At 62.0% G+C, this 19,613-nt stretch overlaps 2 protein-coding genes across 2 annotated transcripts; one reads left to right on the top strand and one right to left on the bottom strand.

The window, feature by feature from the left end:
• The first annotated feature begins 407 nt into the window (after positions 1–407).
• On the top strand, positions 408–10,264 carry WDR46 (WD repeat domain 46). The gene is made up of 16 exons (XM_065415910.1): positions 408–464; positions 1,198–1,386; positions 1,574–1,654; positions 1,794–1,906; positions 2,145–2,232; positions 2,490–2,551; positions 2,923–3,027; positions 3,413–3,563; positions 3,961–4,096; positions 5,127–5,226; positions 6,197–6,350; positions 7,823–7,970; positions 8,948–9,042; positions 9,325–9,420; positions 9,732–9,845; positions 10,163–10,264. The coding sequence occupies exons 1-16, from the start codon at positions 408–410 to the stop codon at positions 10,262–10,264; spliced, it is 1,791 nt and encodes a 596-aa protein (XP_065271982.1).
• A 6,208-nt stretch (positions 10,265–16,472) lies between these two features.
• B3GALT4 (beta-1,3-galactosyltransferase 4) lies at positions 16,473–18,835 on the bottom strand. The gene is given in 4 exon segments (XM_065415478.1): positions 16,473–17,562; positions 18,429–18,470; positions 18,506–18,595; positions 18,597–18,835. Coding segments are annotated over 4 exon segments (1,461 nt in total).
• Positions 18,836–19,613: the final 778 nt, after the last annotated feature.

The following is a 19,613-nucleotide window of genomic DNA, read 5'->3' as shown; positions in this document are numbered from 1 at the left end:
TGGGCACAAATGTCCCTTTTGGCCTTGGGATCTGTGAAACCCCCTGCCCCTCCCCAGAGGTGGCTGCATCCCTATGCCCCGTAGCGTGACCCTGGTGAGTTCCCCCTACCACGTGGGCTGTGCTGAATTCACTGGCTTCCCTGCCGATGGGTCTGTATGGGATAGTTTAGGCCTGTGCCCTCATCCAAGATGGCCGCCGCTTGACTTCGCCCTTTTGCCCTGCGTCTCGGCGGCCGAATAGTTGCCCTCACCCATGATGTCACCTGTACGGCTTCACTACCGCGCAGGTTGTCGCCGCGTTGATTGGCCGCGAGCTCAGTCGCCTCGCTCTGTGATTGGGTGCGGCGGCCGGGACCGGAAGAGCCTGGCCCGCAGCTGGAGGTTGCACGTGGTTCCAGGCGCTGAGGATGGAGGCGGTGGCTGGGACCGGGGCGCAGGGGGGGCCAGCCGGGGGGGGCAAGAAGGTGAGTGCCGGGGCAGTGAGCCCCTCCCCTCGGGAGTGGGGCAGGGATCCCCCGGGGGGGGGGGGCAGTTCCCACCCTGTGTCTGTGGGGCAGGGGTTCCCCCGGGGGGGCGGTGGTTACCCCGTGTCATGAGCAGGGAGGGGGCAGGTCACTAACTCGAGTCGGGTGCATCCAGGGGGCGAACACCCAATTACAGGGGTTTGGGGGGAGTTTATTGCCCCCGTGTCTGTGGGGCGGCGGGGTCTCTACGGCAACTCTAGTAACCTGGGGACATGCGGGAGGAGCTGGCTGTATCTGTGGGGTGTCCCGCGAGGAGTGATCTGGGGGGCAGGGCTGGCCCTCTTGCAGGGGCTACAGCAGGGGCAGCCCCGAGGATACGTCTGGGGCACCTAGTCCCTTGCTGGGTTAGGGGGGCAAGTCTTTCCCGGGGGGGGGGGGCTGGAGGGCAGTTCACCCCCCGAATATGTGTTGTGGCTGGTGGTTCTGCCCCTGGGGGGGCGGCGCTCCCAATCAGGCCAGTGGGAGTGGCTGGCTATTCTGCCCTGTGGGGCAGGTATCTCCCCACAAGTTGGGGGGCAGTTTTAGTCCCTGTCGTCTGTGCCCCCCCCCCCCAGCTGGAGGAACTGACTCCCCCCATGTCTCACCCCCTCACCAATCTCCCCACCTCCCGAGCTGGGGGTAACTGATTCTCCCCCACGATTCATCACCCCTTTCTCCCCCCCACCCCCTGAAGAAGAAGATGACGAAGAAGCTGCAGCGCTACTGGGAAGGGGGCCCCCAGCCGGACCCCCCCGCAGCTGCCCCCCCCAAGGCCAAGAGGCGTCGTCGCAATGAGAAGACCAGGCCAAGGGCTGGGGCAAAGGGGAGCCTGGAGGGCAGGAAGGGGCCGCGGGCGTCAGAGGCCGCAGGCCGGATCTCTGGGGTAAGGCTGGGAATGCTGGGGGGCTGGCCATGGGGGGAGGAGGGGCGGCTGAGGTCGGGGGGGACGAGGGACGGGGGGTTGCACGACAAAAGAGAGTACCGTTGGGGCTCTGGGGGGGATGGGGGCCTGTAGCAGGCCCCCCACCCCCCGTCTGTCTGTGTGTGTGTGTGTGTGTCTCTCTCCCTAGAAGAGGGACCCGTTCCCCGGCGCCGCCCCCCTCCCTCACCACAAGGTGAAGAAATTCCAGCGGGGCCAGAAATCGCAGCTGGTGAGTTGAGGGGCGTGGCGGAAATCGGGGGGGCAGATGGGTCCCTGGGGGTTACTGACCCCCAGTGGTGGGGGGCGGGAGGGACGGGGCCACGTGTGGCTCTCACCCCGTCTGTCTGTCTGTCCGTCCACCCCCCCAGGCAGGGGCATCCAGCCGGCGGCTCCGGGACCATCTGGCCTCGCTGGAGCAGAAGGTAGAGCTGGCAGCGCAGCAGGCAGCACGCATGGAGCTGCTGCTGCCCGAGGAGCCAGGGTGAGTGCCCCCCCGGAGCTGGGGCAGCTGCCCCAGTGCCCCCATCATCCCCTACCTTCGGGCCCCCGCCCAGTGCTGCCACTTGAGCCGGGGCTACCCGCTGGTTAGCCCCTCCCCCCCATGGGATAGGTGACACACACACACACCCTTAACTCCACACACATGCCCCCGATCCCAGCCGGCTCCCCTCCCCCACCAGTGCCGTCCATTCCCAGCTCTCACCCCCCGCCCCCCGCAGGTTCCTGGAGGGGGACCCCGGCGAGGACACCTGCACCATCGCCCAGGCCGACATTGCAGAGGCTGCCGACATCGCCAGCGCCACCAAGGTCAGAGACGCCCCCACGCGCCGGGGTGTGTGTGTCGTGAGGTGGGGGGAATGGCAGGGGGAGGGGTCGCCCCTAGGATGTGGGGGGGGGTCATGGGAGCATCTCAGTGGTGCAGGGAGGTCACCAGGGGGATCCCGGGGCAGCGTCTCAGTGGTGCATGGGCGTCACCGGGGGGATCCCGAGGCAGCGTCTCTGGGGGGTTCACCCGGGGTTGGGGGTCCCTGTGCTGTGTCTAACCAGGTCTCTCCCCCCCATAGCACTTTGAGCTGACGCTGAACCAGTTTGGCCCCTACAGAATGGATTATACCCGACCTGGCCGGTGAGTGGGGGGGTGGGCAGGGAGGAGCATGTGGGGGGAGAGTAGGAGGGAGGGGGACCCGTGGGGCAGGTGGAAATCAGTGGGGAAGGAGTGGGGGGTTGGCTGGCTGTACCTAGGTGGCAGGTCTTCTGGGCAGCGGTTGGAGAGGCAGGGCCCGACTGGGTTCTCCTGTGTGGGGGAGGGTCTGCGTCAGGGACCCCTAACCCCACAGGCCTCCCCTGAGCTGCTCTGGGGGTCCCAGCAGCGTCCCATAGGGGCAGGTCAGGAGACATACGGAGACTAGATTGTGTGTGTTAGAAGATGAGTCTCCCCGGTCCATGGCCGGGGGGTTCCCCGGCTGCTCCCCTCATCCCTCCCATCTCCCCCCACAGGCACCTGCTGCTGGGGGGCCGGCGGGGCCACGTGGCAGCCCTGGACTGGCAAACCAAGTCACTGCTGTGTGAGATCAATGTCATGGAGACGGTCACTGACGTCACGTGAGTGTGCGACTTGGGGCGTGCGACACAGATGGGCACATGAGCGACCGGGGGGGGGGGCGCGGATGGGCGACCGGGGAGTGTGCAACACAGAGGAGTCGAGGGGGGGCGGGGGCTGCATCCACTGCTCCCTGCAGGTGTAACGGTGCATCAGCGGGACGTGCCCATTGCACATGTGGGCGAGCATTGGGAAAGCGAGTGTGCACGTCCCTGCCTGCTCGTGGCTGGGGAGGCTGGTTGGGTTGCACGCGGGGGCGTGTTGCACAGGCAGCGTTTGGCAGGTTGCACGCAGGCTGAGCCGTGCAATGGGACACTTCGTGGTCCCCCCCGTCCCGTCCCCTCCCCCGTCCCCTCCCCCGTCCCACCCCCCCACCCCCGTTTCCAGGTGGCTGCACACGGAGACTATGTTTGCGGTGGCCCAGCGGCGCTGGCTGTACGTCTACGACAACCAGGGCGTGGAGCTGAACTGCCTGAAGCGCTTCAACGGGGTCCTGCGCATGGAGTTCCTGCCCTACCACTTCCTGCTGGCCACCGCGGTGAGCGGGGTGGGAGGGGGGGGTCCTGCTGGCCACCGTGGTGAGCGGGGGGTCCTGCTGGCCACTGCGGTGAGTGGGGGGAGAGGGGGGTCCTGCTGGCCACCGTGGTGAGCGGGGTGAGAGGGGGGGGTCCTGCTGGCCACCGTGGTGAGCGGGGGGTCCTGCTGGCCACTGCGGTGAGCGGGGGGAGGGGGGTCCTGCTAGTCATCACAGTGAATGGGGGGGGGGTCCCGCTGTGTGGGGGTCCAGATGCCGGGGTTCCCACTGCTCACCACAGCGAAAGAGGGGGGGGCCCGGACACCAGGGCTCCTGCTGGCCAATGCGGTAAAGCGGGGAGTGGGCTTGGGCGCCAGGGTTTGGGGGCCGGTGCCCCACTGACCCCTCGTGCCCTGTGCAGAGCGAGACGGGGTTCCTGCAGTACCTGGACATCTCGGTGGGGAAGGAAGTTGCCACCATCTGCACCCGGGGGGGGCGCCTGGGCGTGATGGGGCAGAACCCAGCCAATGCCATCGTCCACCTGGGACACAGCAATGGTGAGACTGCCCCTGGGATAGCTCAGTGGTTTGAGCATTGGCCTGCTAAACCCAGGGTTGTGAGTTCAATCCTTGAGGGGGCCACTTAGGAATCTGGGGCAAAATTAGTGCTTGGTCCTGCTAGTGAAGGCAGGGGGCTGGACTTGATGACCTTGCAAGGTCCCTTCCAGTTCTAGGAGATAGGATATCTCATTTTGATCACTTGATCATTGCCTGTTAGGTTCACTCCCTCTGGGGCACCTGGCATTGGCCACTGTCGGTAGACAGATACTGGGCTAGATGGACCTTTGGTCTGACCCAGTACGGCCTTTCTTATGTTCTTATGTTCTTAATCCTGCCCCATTGCTACTCCCCCGCCCCACTGCTTCCCCACCCCGTCCCCACTGCTACCCCCAACTCTTCCCCCAACCCCGTCCCGACTCCAACCCCACCGCTACCCCCCAACCCCGCCCCCAACCCCATTGCTACCCCCCTGTACTGCATAGCCAACCACCCGCCCAGCCACTGCCCTCGTCCACCAGGGCAAAGCAACGGTGAGACCTCCCTGTGCCCCACCATAATCCCCTGACACCTCTGTACCCCATAACCGACCCGCAGCCTGGCCAGCGCCGCCATCATCCACTGTTGGTACAGCAGCAGTGAGACCCACCTCTGCGCCATCATCCCCTGCCCCACGCTGCTAGGAGCGTTTCTCCCGGGGCCCTCAGGCCCTGTGTGTGTCAGTGTGTTATCCCCACCCCACCCCCCCGGCAGGGCCCATCGCTGGGGCAGGCGCCGGCTCAGACAGGGACGTTCCATCAACCTCCCAGCATGCACTGGGCTCAGCGTGGCCCCATTCTGCCCTAGGGACCCCTGGCCCCATCCCGCAGCCTGGCCTGGTTAGTCAGACCCAGTGCTATGACTCCCCCTTAGCGCCCCCCCCAGCCGTGAACCTGGCCCTGTCCATTCCCTCCACTCCTCGTTAACCCCTTGTGCCCGATGGGGGGTGACCCCCCCCATTAACTCCTCGTGCTCTGTGTGTCCCCCCCAGGCACGGTGACCCTGTGGAGCCCTAACGTCAAGGAACCCCTGGTGCGGATGTTGTGCCACCAAGGGGGGGTCCGGGCCGTGGCCGTCGACAGCTCCGGAACGTGAGTGACTGGGGGGGCAGCCCTGCTGTGGTGGGGAGGGGGCCTGAGGGGTGAGCAGGGAAAGGGGGCTGCAGGGGTGCATGTGGGGGAAGGAGGGCAGCTGGGGGGGTCTCCCCCCACTTTCCCCAGCTACATGGTGTCATCAGGGCAGGGGTAGAATATGGAGGGGGGGATCACTCTATGGGTCTCTCCCCACCTCCCCCCAGGTACATGGTGATGTCGGGGCTGGGGTAGGAGAGGAGGGGGGGCTTGGAGGGTGACACTGGAGGGTGGGGGGGTCACGCTGTGGGTCTCTCCCCGCCTCCCCTCAGGTACATGGCGGTGTCGGGGCTGGCATGGGAGAGGAGGAGGCTGGGTGGGGTCACGCTGTGGTCTCTCCCCATCTCCCCCCAGGTACATGGCGACGTCGGGGCTGGGGTGGGAGAGGAGGGGGGGTTTGGGGAGTGACACTGGAGGGTGGGGGGGGGTCACGCTGTGGTCTCTCCCCGTCTCCCCCCCAGGTACATGGCGACGTCGGGGCTGGGGTGGGAGAGGAAGGGGGGTTTGGGGGGTGACACTGGAGGGTGGGGGGGTCACGCTGTGGTCTCTCCCCCCAGGTACATGGCGACGTCGGGGCTGGGGTGGGAGAGGAGGGGGGGCTTGGGGGGTGACACTGGAGGGTGGGGGGGTCACGCTGTGGTCTCTCCCCGTCTCCCCCCAGGTACATGGCGACGTCAGGGCTGGGGTGGGACGTGGGGGGGGATCTTGGGAGTGACACTGGAGGGGGGGGGTCACACTGTGGGTCTGCCCCCGCCTCCCGCCAGATACATGGTGATGTCAGGGCTGGTGGGGGTGTCACGCTGTGGTCTCTCCCCTTCTCCCCCCAGGTACATGGCGACGTCGGGGCTGGGGTGGGAGAGGAAGGGAGGCTTGGGGGGTGACACTGGAGGGTGGGGGGGTCACGCTGTGGTCTCTCCCCGTCTCCCCCCAGGTACATGGCGACGTCGGGGCTGGACCGGAAGCTGCGTGTCTACGACCTCCGGGCGTATCAGCCCCTGCAGTCGCTGGTGCTGCCCGTGGGCGCCGGGCACCTGAGCTTCAGCCAGCGGGGGCTGCTGGCGGCCGCCTGCGGGGACGTGGTGCAGGTAACAATTCCACCTCCCCCTGCACACACCGGCACCCCCCTACTCCCCACACACACCGGCACCGGGCCTTCAGCCAGCTGGGGGTAGCTGTGGGGCCGTGGTGCAGGTAAAGGAGGGACCCTTATACTCTGGGACGTCCCCCCGCTCTCGCTGGACTCAGCAGGGCCCCATCCGCCCTGCATCCTTCCCCCGCAGACTGGGGATTGCTCAAACCCACTCCCCCCCCCCCTTCCCCCCCCCAAAAAAAAAAGGAAAAAAAAAAAGAAGCTGGGCACTGCTTTGGAGAGAGGTAAATAGTGGTGTCCCCCAGGGGTCTGTACTGGGACCAGTCCTGTTCACCATATTCATAAATGATCTGGGAAAAGGGGTAAACAGTGAGGTGGCAAAATTTGTAGATGATACAAAACTACTCAAGATAGTTAAGTCCAAAGCAGACTGCGAACAGTTACAAAGGGGTCTCACAAAACTGGATGGCTGGACAACAAAATGGCAGATGAAATTCAGTGTTGATAAATGCAAAGTAATGCACGTCAGAAAACATAATTCCAACCATGCATACAAGATGATGGGGTCTGAATTAGCTGTTACCACTCAAGAAAGAGATCTTGGAGTCATTGTGGATAGTTCTTTGGAAACATCCACTCAGTGTGCAGCGGCAGCCAAAAAAGCGAACAGAATGTTGCAAATCATTAGGAAAGAGATAATAGGACAGAAAATATTGTGTTACCTCTATAGAAATCCATGGTACGCCCACATCTTGAATACTGTGCGCAGATGTGGTCACCCCATCTCAAAAATGATGTATTGGAATTGGGAAAAGTTCAGAAAAGGGCAACAAAAATTATTAGGGGTTTGCAACGGCTGCCGTATGAGGAGAGATTAATAAGACTGAGACTTTTCAGCTTGGAAAAGAGATGGCTAAGGGGAGATATGATTAAGGTCTATAAAATCATGACTGGTGTAGAGAACTAGGGGTCACCAAAGGAAATTAATAGGCAGCAGGTTTAAGTATTTTTTCACAGAACGTACAGTCAACCTGTGGAACTCCTTGCCAGAGGATGTTGTGAAGGCCAAGACTATAAGAGGGTTCAAAAAAGAACTAGATAAGTTCATGGAGGATAGGTCCATCAAGGGCTATTAGCCAGGATGGGCAGGGATGGTGTCCCTGGCCTCTGTTTGCCAGAAGCTGGGAATGGGCGACAGGGGGTGGATCACTTGATGATTACCTGTTCATTCCCTCTGGGGCACCTGGCACTGGCCACTGTCGGTAGACAGGATACTGGGCTAGATGGACCGTTGTTCTGACCCAGTGTGGACGTTCTTATGAGCCTGGGCCCCGTCTGTCCCCCACCCACAACCTGGACACCACCCGAGGGGGAGCTCGGACTGCCCTGTGCCCTGACACCCCCTGTGAACCAGGCCCTGCTGCAGGCACTAATCCCCCATGTCTGCCCCCCCCCCCCCCCCCCCAGGTGTACCGGGACGTGCCCGTGCAGCCACCTCACAAGCCCTACCTGTCGCACACGCTGCACCGGGCGGCCCACGGCCTGCGCTTCTGCCCCTTCGAGGATGTGCTGGGCGTAGGGCACGGCAGCGGCTTCACCAGCCTGCTGGTGCCAGGTACGGACCCCCCCATTACCCCCCCCCCCCCCCACAGTACCACCTCCCCATCTCCCACGGCGTCACCAGCCTCCTGGTGCCAGGTATGGACTCCCATAGCGCCCCCCAGTACAACTCCCCATCCCCCACGGCTTCACCAGCCTCCTGGTGCCAGGTACGGACCCCCCATAGCGCCCCCCAGTACAACTCCCCATCCCCCACGGCGTCACCAGCCTCCTGGTGCCAGGTACGTACCCCCCCCATAGCCCCTCCAGTACAACTCCCCATCCCCCACAGTGTCACCAGCCTCCTGGTGCCAGGTACGTACCCCCCCCATAGCCCCTCCAGTACAACTCCCCATCCCCCACGGCTTCACCAGCCTCCTGGTGCCAGGTACGTACCCCCCCCATAGCCCCTCCAGTACAACTCCCCATCCCCCACGGCTTCACCAGCCTCCTGGTGCCAGGTACGGACCCCCCATAGCGCCTCCCCAGTACAACTCCCCATCCCCCACGGCTTCACCAGCCTCCTGGTGCCAGGTACGGACCCCCCATAGCGCCTCCCCAGTACAACTCCCCATCCCCCACGGCTTCACCAGCCTCCTGGTGCCAGGTACGTACCCCCCCCATAGCCCCTCCAGTACAACTCCCCATCCCCCATGGCTTCACCAGCCTCCTGGTGCCAGCTACGGACCCCCCCATAGCGCCCCCCCAGTACAACTCCCCATCCCCCACGGCTTCACCAGCCTCCTGGTGCCAGGTACGGACCCCCCCCATAGCGCCCCCCCGTACAACTCCCCATCCCCCACCGCGTCAGCAGCCTCCTGGTGCCAGGTATGGCTCCCCACAACTCCCCATGTGCCCGGTAGCTGACATGCCTGTCATGTGCCCCCTGCTACAGCCTGCGGGGGCCTGGCACGGCTGTGTGTCTGCCCATGGCAGAGGGGGGATGGCTCCCCGCCTCCACTAACCTCCTGTCTTCCCCCCCCCCCCCCCCAGGTGCTGGACAGGCGAATTTTGATGCTCTGGAGAACAACCCGTTCCGGAGCCGGAAGCAGCGGCAGGAGTGGGAGGTCAAGGCCCTGCTGGAGAAGGTAACGTCATCTCCCCTCCCCCGCACACAATACTCAGCCCTGTCCGTCCCCCCCCGCCCTCCCCCATGGAGCCCCAGCTGTGGGGCAGCTGGATCTCAGTGGTGGGCCACTGCTCCGGGGCCAAGGGGGCTGATGCTAAGGGAGGGAGCTCTGGGGCTGGGGAGAGAGGACACCGGGGTGGGTAGCTGGGATGTCTGGGGGGGCACCGCCAGGAGGGGTGGTGTCATGGGAGGGGGGAGCCTGGGTGGTCCGGGCCCCCCCTAACAGCTTGGCCCCCGGCAGATCCCGTCGGAGCTGATCACGCTGGACCCGGGGCAGCTGGGCCGGGTGGACGCCATCACCATGGAGCAGAAGCACCAGGAGCGAGTGGAGCGGCTGGTGAGCGACTCGGGGGGAAGGGGGGGGGGCACCGTGGTGCATTGTGGGGAGTGGGGGGATGAGACACTGTGGTGCATTGTGGGGTGTGGGGACCAGGCAGTGCCGTGGCTCTCATGCAGGGGGCACCGTGGTGCATTGTGGGAAGCGGGGGGGGGGGACCGTGGTGCATTGTGGGAAGTGGGGGGCGGGTGGACAGTGGGGACCAGGCAGTGTCACGGTCGCTGTGGCACGTCAGGAGCGGGGGGAGGTGGAGGCACCGTGGTGCATTGTGGGATACAGGAGGACTCTCTCTCACTCCTTCCCGCCCCCAGGGCTTCGACCCCCAGGCCAAGCCGGCGTTCCAGCCGCGCCGGAAGCTGAAGGGACGCAGCTCAGCTGGGAGCCTCCTGCGGCGCAAGAAGAAGGTGGCGAACGAGGAGCAGCGGGTACGTACGTCCGTACTGTCCGCCTGTCTGTCCCATCCGCCCTTGGGCCAGCCCTTACCCATCAGGCTTTGCTCCCCACCCCGGAGAGCCAGCTCTCCACTTCCTGTCTCAAACAGGGACTTCCCGTGTCCCCGCCCCCCACAACTCCCCCGTCCGATTGGGCCAGTGACGTCCGGGGGCATCTGCCCCATACCCCAGGGCTCCATTACACTGTGAATTGGGGGGTGGGGTGGGGGGGTTGGATCCCAGGGCTGCTCCCCCCCATTGGGCCATTTACTGGGGTGTCCCTGGCTCACCCCCGCTCCCCCTCCCCCCAGACCAAGATCCGGAAGAGCCTGGAGCAGCAGCAGGCGATGGAGCGAGAACCGAAGGCGGCACCCCGGGCTCAGAGGCCGGCGCTGGATCGGTTCAAGAAATAGCCTCGGGGAGGCTGGGGGGGAGGGGATTGCCCCCCATGGGGGCGAAAGGGGTCACGAGCGTTACCCATCCCCTCCAGGGTAGGGGCTGTGGGGGCGGGAGCAGGGTGGGGTCCCCCACTCACCCTGCACTGTCACCCTGATATTTTTGTATTAAAGTTGGCGTTGGCTTTGCCTGGCTCTGGTTTGGGGCAGACAGGGGGAGGGGGTTACTTGAGGTGGGGGACAGAGGGGAGCGTGGCTGGGAGCCAAGCACAGGCTAGGGGGGGGCTCGGGCGGCTCTGTACAGTGGGGAGGGAGAAGAGCTCCCAGCCGATACCAGCACCCGGCCAGCTGGGGATAAACAGGCCCGGAGCAAAGGGAGGCTGGAAATTCAAAGGCTTGCGGGTGTCAGCGGGAGGTTCTGGACCAGCCTCCCCCAGGCACAGAGGGGGCTCGGCTCCAGGCAAATGCTCCCTCTGGGCCCAGGCCCCGGAGCCCCGTCTGCTTTATGCCTCTGCAGTGGAATGGAGCCTGTGCGTGGGGGGGACCTACAGGCCAGCCCCCCCGGCCAGAGCTGAGATCACACCCTGCCAGGCTGCCCAGTGCTGCCCCCACAGCTCCAGCACTCACTCCCCCTCGCCCAGATGCGGGGTCACAGGTTAACTTCTCATGCGCTGCGTGGCAGGTGTAACGCGCACGCTCCCTCTCTGCCGCCACCCCCTTGCTCTCCTAATGCGAGGGGAAAGGTGCTGATTTAGGCAATTACACCCTCGCCCCCCCCGGCCAGGCAGGCGAATGACTCCCCAGCGTCCCTGCTCTGCTGCGGATGAGCTGCAGCCCCTGCCAGCCCCCCGTGGAGTCCCCAGGGGGGCTGTGCACAGCACCGGCTGGTGTTTAGCTGTTGTGTCACAGCCCCCGTGCTGGGCGCAAGGTGGAGCTGGAGCCGTTTATCCCAGGGTGAGCAAGGACAGGCGCTGACCCAGGGAGGCCCCGGGCTGGCTGAGAGCCTGCCTTCAGAATGGCGATGCGCTGCCCGTTCGCTTCCTAGCTGCAGGTTGGGGGACTGCCGGCTTTGCCCCTGAACGGTCACTGGCTGTGCGCTGAGACACGGCTCCGCAGGCCCGGTGCTCTCGCATGGCTCTGGCTTAGTCCTGGGGGACCCCTTCAGTGTATCAGCCCCCCTTAGCGTGTCACACTCTCGCTGGGGTCAGCCCCTCGGCGTCACCTCCTGGGACTGACCCTCGGAGCCTTCAGCATCCCTCCTTCACGCTGTGAGCGCCCCATAGCGACTCCACCTGAGTTGGACACCCGGGGAAGACTTGCACCCTCAAAGGGAGCACTGCACCCCCAGCTCCCTTGATCTAAGGTGACTCTCAGCCAGCAGTGTAAAAGCAGAAAGGTTTATTAGATGTCTGTAACACAGCGTAGCAAGTCTTTAGTTAGCACAGACAATGGAAAGTTACAGCCAGGTGGATCTGGATCCGTCCAGAGCCCTCTAACTCCTCTTTAATCCCAGTCCAGAAGCTTCTTTCCTGCCTCCAGCAGCCCACATTTAACCCCCCCCCCCTTGTTAACCATGCACCACACAGGGGAAACTCACATCCCGGGGGCCATGCATCAGTGTTCTCACTCTCTCTCTCTCTCTCTCTCTCTCTCACACACACACACTCACACTCACACTCACTCACTCTCTCTCTCTCTCTCTCTGCCCGGCCCAGGGAAGCTAGTGATCCACTCACAAGCCCAAGTTCAGTGATAATTCTGGTCATGGGCCAGCTGAGGCTCGTTGTGCGTACGCTAAGGACTTAGACCTCACCCACTGTGTGGGGCTCCCCCCCGGCTGCCAGGGAGCCTGGGTTCCCCTTGGCTGGCGACGAATCCCTGACCCCCATTGTCAGCGTCGTCATAACGCCTCACCTGGCAGCTGTACGTCCCTCACACAGTGGCAGGCATGGCCCAGCAGGAGCGGGTGGTGACCCCTGCCCCTTGGCACTGAGTGGCTTGGGGCACATTCACCCGCGGGCTGGTGCTGAGCCCACGAACTGAGCACGGGTCCCAAAGGGCTTGGCTGTTTCTCTGGCTCTGAGGCCTGGCCAACGTTAGACCTGTTAATGCTGACATCGGACAGGGCTCGCCAAGCCTGCCGTCCCCACTGCCAGGGACCCGAGGGGGCAGGTACCAGCTCCCTGAGGGAAAGGGGGGGCTCCTGTCCCCTGTCCCCTCCCTGCTCATTACAGGTGTGGTGCCCACCACCACACCCCATCCCATTCAGTCTATGTCCCGGCGCCTCCCCAGAGCTGGGTGCAGCACAGGGCCGTTGTCAGGGTTCCCTCCCCACTCTGAACTCGGGGGTACAGATGTGGGGACCCCCATGAAAGACCCCCATAAGCTTATTTCTACCAGCTTAGGTTAAAAACTTCCCCCAGGCACAAATTCCTTCCCTTGTCCTTGAACAGTATTGCTGCCACCACCAAGTGATTTACACAAAAATTCAGGGAAGGGTCACTTGTAATCCCTATCCCCCCAAAATATCCCCCCAAGCCCCTTCACCCCCTTTCCTGGGGAGGCTTGAGAATAATATACCAACTACTTGGTTCACCATGTGAGCACAGACCAAACCTTTTATCTTTAGGACACTAAAATCAATCAGGTTCTTAAGAACTTTATTATAAAGAAAAAAGTAAAAGCATCACACCTGCAAAAATCAGGATGGAAGGTAACTTTACAGGGTAATAAAAAGATTTAAAACCCAGAGGATTCCCCCTCTGGACTCAGCTTCACAGTTACAAAAACAGGAATAAAACTACCTCTTAGCACAAGGAAAATTAACAAGCCAAAACAAAAGATAATCTAACACATTTCCTTGCTATTACTTACAATTTCTGTAATTCTTAGATGGATTATGCCAGGTATATTTTCAGGAGATGTTGTCCCTGCCTGGCTTCTCTTTCCGTTGGAACAAAAGAAGAGAGCACAAACAAAACCTCCCTCCCCCAGATTTGAAAGTATCTGCTTTCCTTATTGGTTCTTCTGGTCAGGTGCCAACCAGGTTATTTGAGCTTCTTAACCCCTTACCAGTAAAGCGATTCAGTACAGCTGCCCTTATCTGTAGGTTTATGACAGCCCTCATTGTGCGTGGCAAGACCCATGAGTGAGAGCAAGCCCCCCCTCCCCCCACCATTGGGCCGGGCGCTGCCCAGACCCTGACCGAGATCAGGGCCCCGGTTTGGCTGAGCCCTGCACAGACACACACTGACACTCACTGTCCCAACACACTCACGGTTTACTCGACAAGAGCAAGAGTCTCATTTAACAGATGGGAAACTGAGGCACAAAGTGCTTTAGTGACTTGTCCCAGGTGTCTCACATAGAGCCAGGGCACAACCCAGGAGTCTGGTTCGCCCCCTGCCCCCCCAAACTCTAACCCACTAGCCCAGTGATATTCAGTGAGAGCTACCCACTCTTTGAGAATGTTACGACACAAAGCAGCCCATTGGCACATGTCTGACAAAAAACACTTCAGCTGCCAATAAATACAGCCCCTGAGTGCACGGTAAGTATTAGTAATTCTATCTTCTAACACAGTTTAAAATGCAACATTATTACCCGTGTTTGTGGCACTCGCTAGTGGGAGAGGTGACAGCGACAAGCGTGACGAGTGGGTTGTAGGCGGTCAGGCCAAGGCCCATGCACGCATGAAGATGCTCGTCCCTCAGGTGATTGGGTTTTTTATAATGTTCATGGCAGAAAACCCAGCTTCGCAGAGGTACATTGGTCCGAACACGGTTAAAAGCCAGATGCTGGCTATTCTGAAACTGGTCAGCGGACTGAGTCCAGAACTCGCAACATCCCGCTTCTCTGGATTTTGCCTTCAAGACATCTGAGCGCTGGAGCCTTACAATTTCTAATAGAAAGGCCCCTTCATTGATTGAATCAAGAGTGTTCTTTGCTTCAGAAGGGTGAGGGCCATCGGCAGAGACAACAAATAAAATCAACTCCTTGGGAATTTAAAAATTCTCAAATCCCATTTTAAAAATGTTGATCAGATTGTTTAGGAATTCGTGCAGTGTTTTCACTGAGGTTTCATCTGTAGCAACAACATGCAATGTGGTAAAGTGCAACATCTTTCCTGTTAAGTCTGCCTGAAAGATTTCAAGATTCCTCTGACAGGCACACACTTTTTCAGACAGATCCCTGACACTGCTTGCATGACCATGGAGCTGCAAGCTGAAGGAATTCAAGTGACCAGTAATATCGCACAGAAAAGCTACTTGTGACATCATTCATAAATTCCAGGAACTTGCAACCTCATTGGTCTTGTGGTTTGAAAGGAATTCTATTATTTCTTTTTAAAGAGCACAACACCTGTATCATGCATCCCACTACTTAACCAGCGAAAGTCATGCTGCAACAGGTCACTGAATTCGGCTGAAATGTCTTGTAAAACAGTTTTATAAAGACAATGTTGCAAGCTAGAAGTTGAGCGGATGGGCAGGGATGATGTCCCCTGTTTGCCAGCATATGTACTTCACTAATCTCATCACAATACCCATTGTTTTTTTCAAGTCTCCAGAGAACTTACGCACAGGCCAGTCTGGTGAATGATGCAGTGAAGTGTATTTCATTAAGGGTGTGTCACTGCCACACGTGAAGCAAAGCCCATCTCTTTCCCTGTCACGGAGGGACCTCCGTCTGTAACAAGCAAGTTTACTTTCTGCAGACCTAAACCCATTTTTTTTTTTTCAAAAAAAAATTTTACCTTTCCAAAAATGCTCCTTCCTCTGGGGTAGGTTTCTAATGGTATTAAGCATAAAAATTCTACCTTGAAAATTTCACCATCATAAAATCTAACAAACAGCACTGGCTGGGGGGCGTCACTTAAATTGCTTGATTTGTCCACCACAGGAGCTGTGTGTTTGGCATTTTTAAATCGGAAAGTAGTGCTGACAGACAATCCACGTAAATTACAAATATCAGCCACTCTTCGCACTGCCATGGAATCAGACAGGGGAACCTGCGTCACACGGGTCACAATGTCAGCTTTGTTTTTATCCCCCTCAATGAGCTCCTCCAGCGTTTCCAATGTGCGCTCCTTCACAAGCTCGGCATCCAGAAAAGGCCTGTTCCTTTTAGCTCGTGCCCACATTCTCCAACGAGAGGCAGCTGTTGCTTTCCCCTGTACAGTTGCTGATCTCGTGAGAACATTTCAAGTGTGACACGAAGACTTCCGATTTTCAGTGTTGTCACATTTTGCAGCACCACCAGGAGGCCAGGCCGTGTGGAAGTCACTGTGCTTTGAGTCAAAGTGGCACCTCCCAGTGGCAACCTTACAGACAGATCCAGTGGTTTGGCAGAGGAAACACAAAGGCTTTGCCTTTAAATGAAGTGGCATAATAAAGAGAAAATCCGCTGTGCAGCTTGGGTTAAATGCTCGGTTTTCGCTGGCGACTTTGTGACGTTTACTCCCCCACTCGCATTTGTTTCCGGCTCCATTTACATCACCAATGATAAAACAGGCGGCGTCCCAACCCAGTCGTAGCCGATGCTATCGGAGAACCTAAGCTCCAGTACGTTACTTACTAAGGAAGCCATAGGCAGCACATCACTGGTCATGAATTTAGTTACAAATATTTTTTTAAGGTGAGCTGGCGGGTCACATTTGGCCCAGGGGCCGCCTTTGAGCAGCATTGCACTAACAGCTGGGGTTAGAACCCAGGAGTCCTGGCTCCCAGCCCCCCCCACTAGGCCCGTGTCTCTCAACCTTTCCAGATGACTGTACCCCTCTCAGGGGTCTGATTTGTCTTGCGTACCTTCAAGTTTCACTTAACTTAAAATCGACTTGCTTACTAACTCAGACATCAGAATACAAAAGTGTCACAGCCACTATTACTGACAAATCACTACTTTCTCATTTTCACCATACAATTATAACATACATTGATTGGAATATAAACATTGTACTTGCATTTCAGTGTATAGTACATAGTGCAGTATGAAGAAGTCATTGTCTGTATGAAATTTTAGTTTGTACTGACTTAGCTAATACTTTTTGTTTAGCCTGTTGTAAAATTAGGCAAATCTCTAGATGCAACAATGCACCCCCTGGAAGACCTTGGTGTACCCCAATAGCACACGTGCCCCTCGTTGAGAACCACTGGACTAGAGCCCACTCCCCTCCCAGAGCTGAGGATAGAACCCAGGAGTCCTGGCTCCCAGCGCCCCCTGCCCCTCACAGACCCTCCAGCAGGGCTAGCACCTTGCACCTCAGCACCCCCAGCCCCCTATGCAGTGGGGTACAGGCTCCCCCTTCTCCCCCCACCATAGCCCAGGCTGCCCCCATCGCCTGAGGGCCCACCTGGTGCACGCTGTACAGCACCTCCCCGTAGCAGCAGGGGTCCATGGGGTAGTGGGTGGATCCAGCCATGCGGGCCGTGTGGGTGGGGGCCAAGCCAGCCCAGCGAGCGCACAGCCCCACGTAGACATCCTCCAGGGGCACGGGAGGCACGTGGGGGGCGGCCCCCAGCACCCCCAGGGCAGCGTCGCCGGACAGCACGTAGGCCGTGCCGCTGCAGTAGGGGGGGAAGGCCCCGGCCGGGTAGGCGGAGGCCGGGACATGGTGCCGGTTGCCGGGGTCGCGGTTGGGCTGCACCCGCCAGTGGACCCGGCCCAGGTAGAGCCGGCGAGGGCTGGGCAGCGCCCCCAGGTGGCGGGCCAGGGCGGGCAGGTTGAGGAAGACGTCGTCGTCGACCTTCACCACAAAGGCGGCGCCAGGGCAGTGGGCGGCCGCCCAGCCCAGCATCATCATGGTCTTGAGGGTCAGGTTGGCGTAGGTGTCGGCGAAGCGGCCCTGGACCAGGTCCCCGTGCCGCTGGGACTCCTCCTCCAGCCGGGCCTGCTCCTTGCCCGAGCCCGGCGCCCCCAGGGCGAAGAGCGTCCGCACCGGGTACCCCCCGGCCCTGCGGGCGCCCCCCCAGCTGGCACGCACCGCCTGGCGCTGGGCCGTGTGCCCCGGCGCGCTGGCCACCAGCACCAGCAGGAAGGGGGCCCGGGGCCTGCAGCCATCCACGTTGGGCAGCAGGAAGGAGTCGGGGCCAGGCAAGGGGGGGTCTGCGTGCAGGAAACCTCCCCCGCCTCCCAGGAAGGGGGCCAGTGACCACGATAGCAGCTCCTCCCCTGTGCCCCCAAGCAGGAGGCTCACAAGCGCCAGCCCCCCCAGCCCTGCCAGCAGCCCCCGCAGCAGCCAGGCAGAGGGGCGCCGGGCGGGGCAGAGCCGGGGGGCCATACGGGGTGAGGGGGGGTCAGCAGGTGGTGGAGGTTGCCTGCAAGAGAGAGAGAGAGATGGGGGATCATGCACAGAAAAGCCTCCCAGTGTGAGCCCCCCACTACCCCGGCCCACAGCTACCCCCTTGGGGGCAGTGGAGGGAGGGAGAAGGCAAGACAGAGGCACATCGTGGGGAGGGGGGACTGGGAGGACAGTGGCTGGGGGGATGGAAATTTGGGGGGATGGGTGGGGTAAGCAGCGGAAGGGGGGGCAGGGGCCAGAGGGGGGCAAGAGCCGGGGGGGCCGTGGAGGGGAAGGGGGACAGGGCCCCAGGGGATCGTGGCGGGGGAGGAGCGAGGAGGCAGGGCCGGCTCCAGGCACCAGGCAACCAAGCTGGTGCTTGGGGCGGCACCTGGAGGGGGGCGGCGCGGCGGTCGGGCCGCTGGGGAGAGCGGGGCCACAGCCGGGCTCGCCGCCCTCCCCCCGCGCCCTCCCCCGGCTGCCGGGGGGAGAGCCGAGCCCCAGCCGGGGCTCCCCGCCCTCTCGCCGCCCTGCCCCCGGCGCTCTGGCCACAGGAGGGAGAGCCGAGCCCCCGCCGGGGCTCGCCACCCTGCCCCCGCCGGGGCTCGCCACCCTGCCCCCCCCGCGCCCTGCCCCCGGCCGCCGGGGGGAGAGCGGAGCCCCCGCCGGGGCTCGCCACCCTCGCCCCGGGGCTCCAGCCGCCGCCCCCCCGGGCTCCGCACCCCCCCGCGGCAAAAAAGCCAGAGCCGGCCCTGCGAGGAGGGCAGGAGCCGGAAGGGGCTGCGGAGGGGGAGGGGCGAGGGCAGGAGCCGGGGTGGGGGGACGCGGGGCAGGAGCCGGGGCGGGTACGTGGCAGGGGAGGGGGGCAGGGGGCGAAGGGGGGGCCCGAGGAGCCGCACTCACCTCCCGGCCCCGCCCCGCTCCGCTCCGTGCTGCGTCAGTGCCTCCCCCCCCCCCGCCGCGTCAGTGTCAGCCAGTGCCCCCGCCCCCCCGGCGGTAGCTCGTGAGCGGAGTGCACAGATCTGTGTAAGGACCGTGCGTGTGCCGGGGGCACACCCAGATCCCCTGTCGCGAGCTGCCCTGCCTCGCGGAGCGGATTTCACCAGGGAAGCGGCACCCAGGAAAATACAAGCCCATGGGGGGGACAGGGAGGTATGGTGACTGTGTGCACAGACCAGCCACCTTCAACCCTCTTCTCCCCAGCTCTGCCTTCCCTCCCGCCCGCTGGGGTGTAGCTGGGGGGCCCCCGGGGGTTCCCGAAGCCGGGGACCCCCAGCACACAGGGGGCTGCTAGAGCCTGGCCCAGCCATGTCAGGAGGGGGAGTGCCTGGGACGGGGCAATCAGGCTGTCCAGCACACTGCAGGACCGGCTCACCGGCCAGGGCCCCCAGGAGCAAGCCCCACTTGGGGGTCCATCGGCCCCCGCAGGAACTGCTGGGACCTGTAGGCTGAGACCCAGGGCTGCTCTAAGGCTGTGGGGAAGGGAATACCGATCGGCCGCTGGGATCCGTGGCAATGGGGGACAAAGCGCTCCCCACCAATGGGGTGCCACTAGCCCCCACCTGGAGTGGGACCATGGACCTGCAGCCCCCAGCAGCGCTCCACGCAGCACCGCTTCTTCCCCCTCCATACACCATGAACTGAGCCCCCACCCCATGGCCTGGGAGCTCTCAGGGACAGGTTACTCCCTCCTGCTCCCCCCACCCCCAAGACAGGGAACCCCACGGTGTACGGTGCTATGGGGCAACTCCAGTACGCCACCCTGACCCCTCAGGCTATGCTCACCCCCAGCCCTCCCAACAGCCGTCCCCGAGCTGGGCTGAGCAACGTCGCCGAGAGGGGCTGGATCGGCAGGGCCAGGGCACGGGTGTCTCACTGCATCACGCTGCCCCACCACTGTGCTGAGCGTCGGCGTGTTGCTAGCGGCACTGCCCACAGGGTTAGCCGGACCAGGGGCAGGCCCAGGCGGAGCAGGAGACAGTGCTCAGAGACGGTGCATTCAAACCAGCCGTGGCCCCAGCCCCCTTGCCTGTGGAGGTACCAGGGGCACTGCCAGCAGGACAGAGCCATCTCTGCCCCATCCCTGCA

Source organism: Emys orbicularis, chromosome 13 (genome assembly GCF_028017835.1).
Source record: "Emys orbicularis isolate rEmyOrb1 chromosome 13, rEmyOrb1.hap1, whole genome shotgun sequence".
NCBI lineage: Eukaryota > Metazoa > Chordata > Testudines > Emydidae > Emys > Emys orbicularis.
Note: the sequence above shows the minus strand (reverse complement) of the source record. Positions and strands in the feature narration are given on the sequence as shown.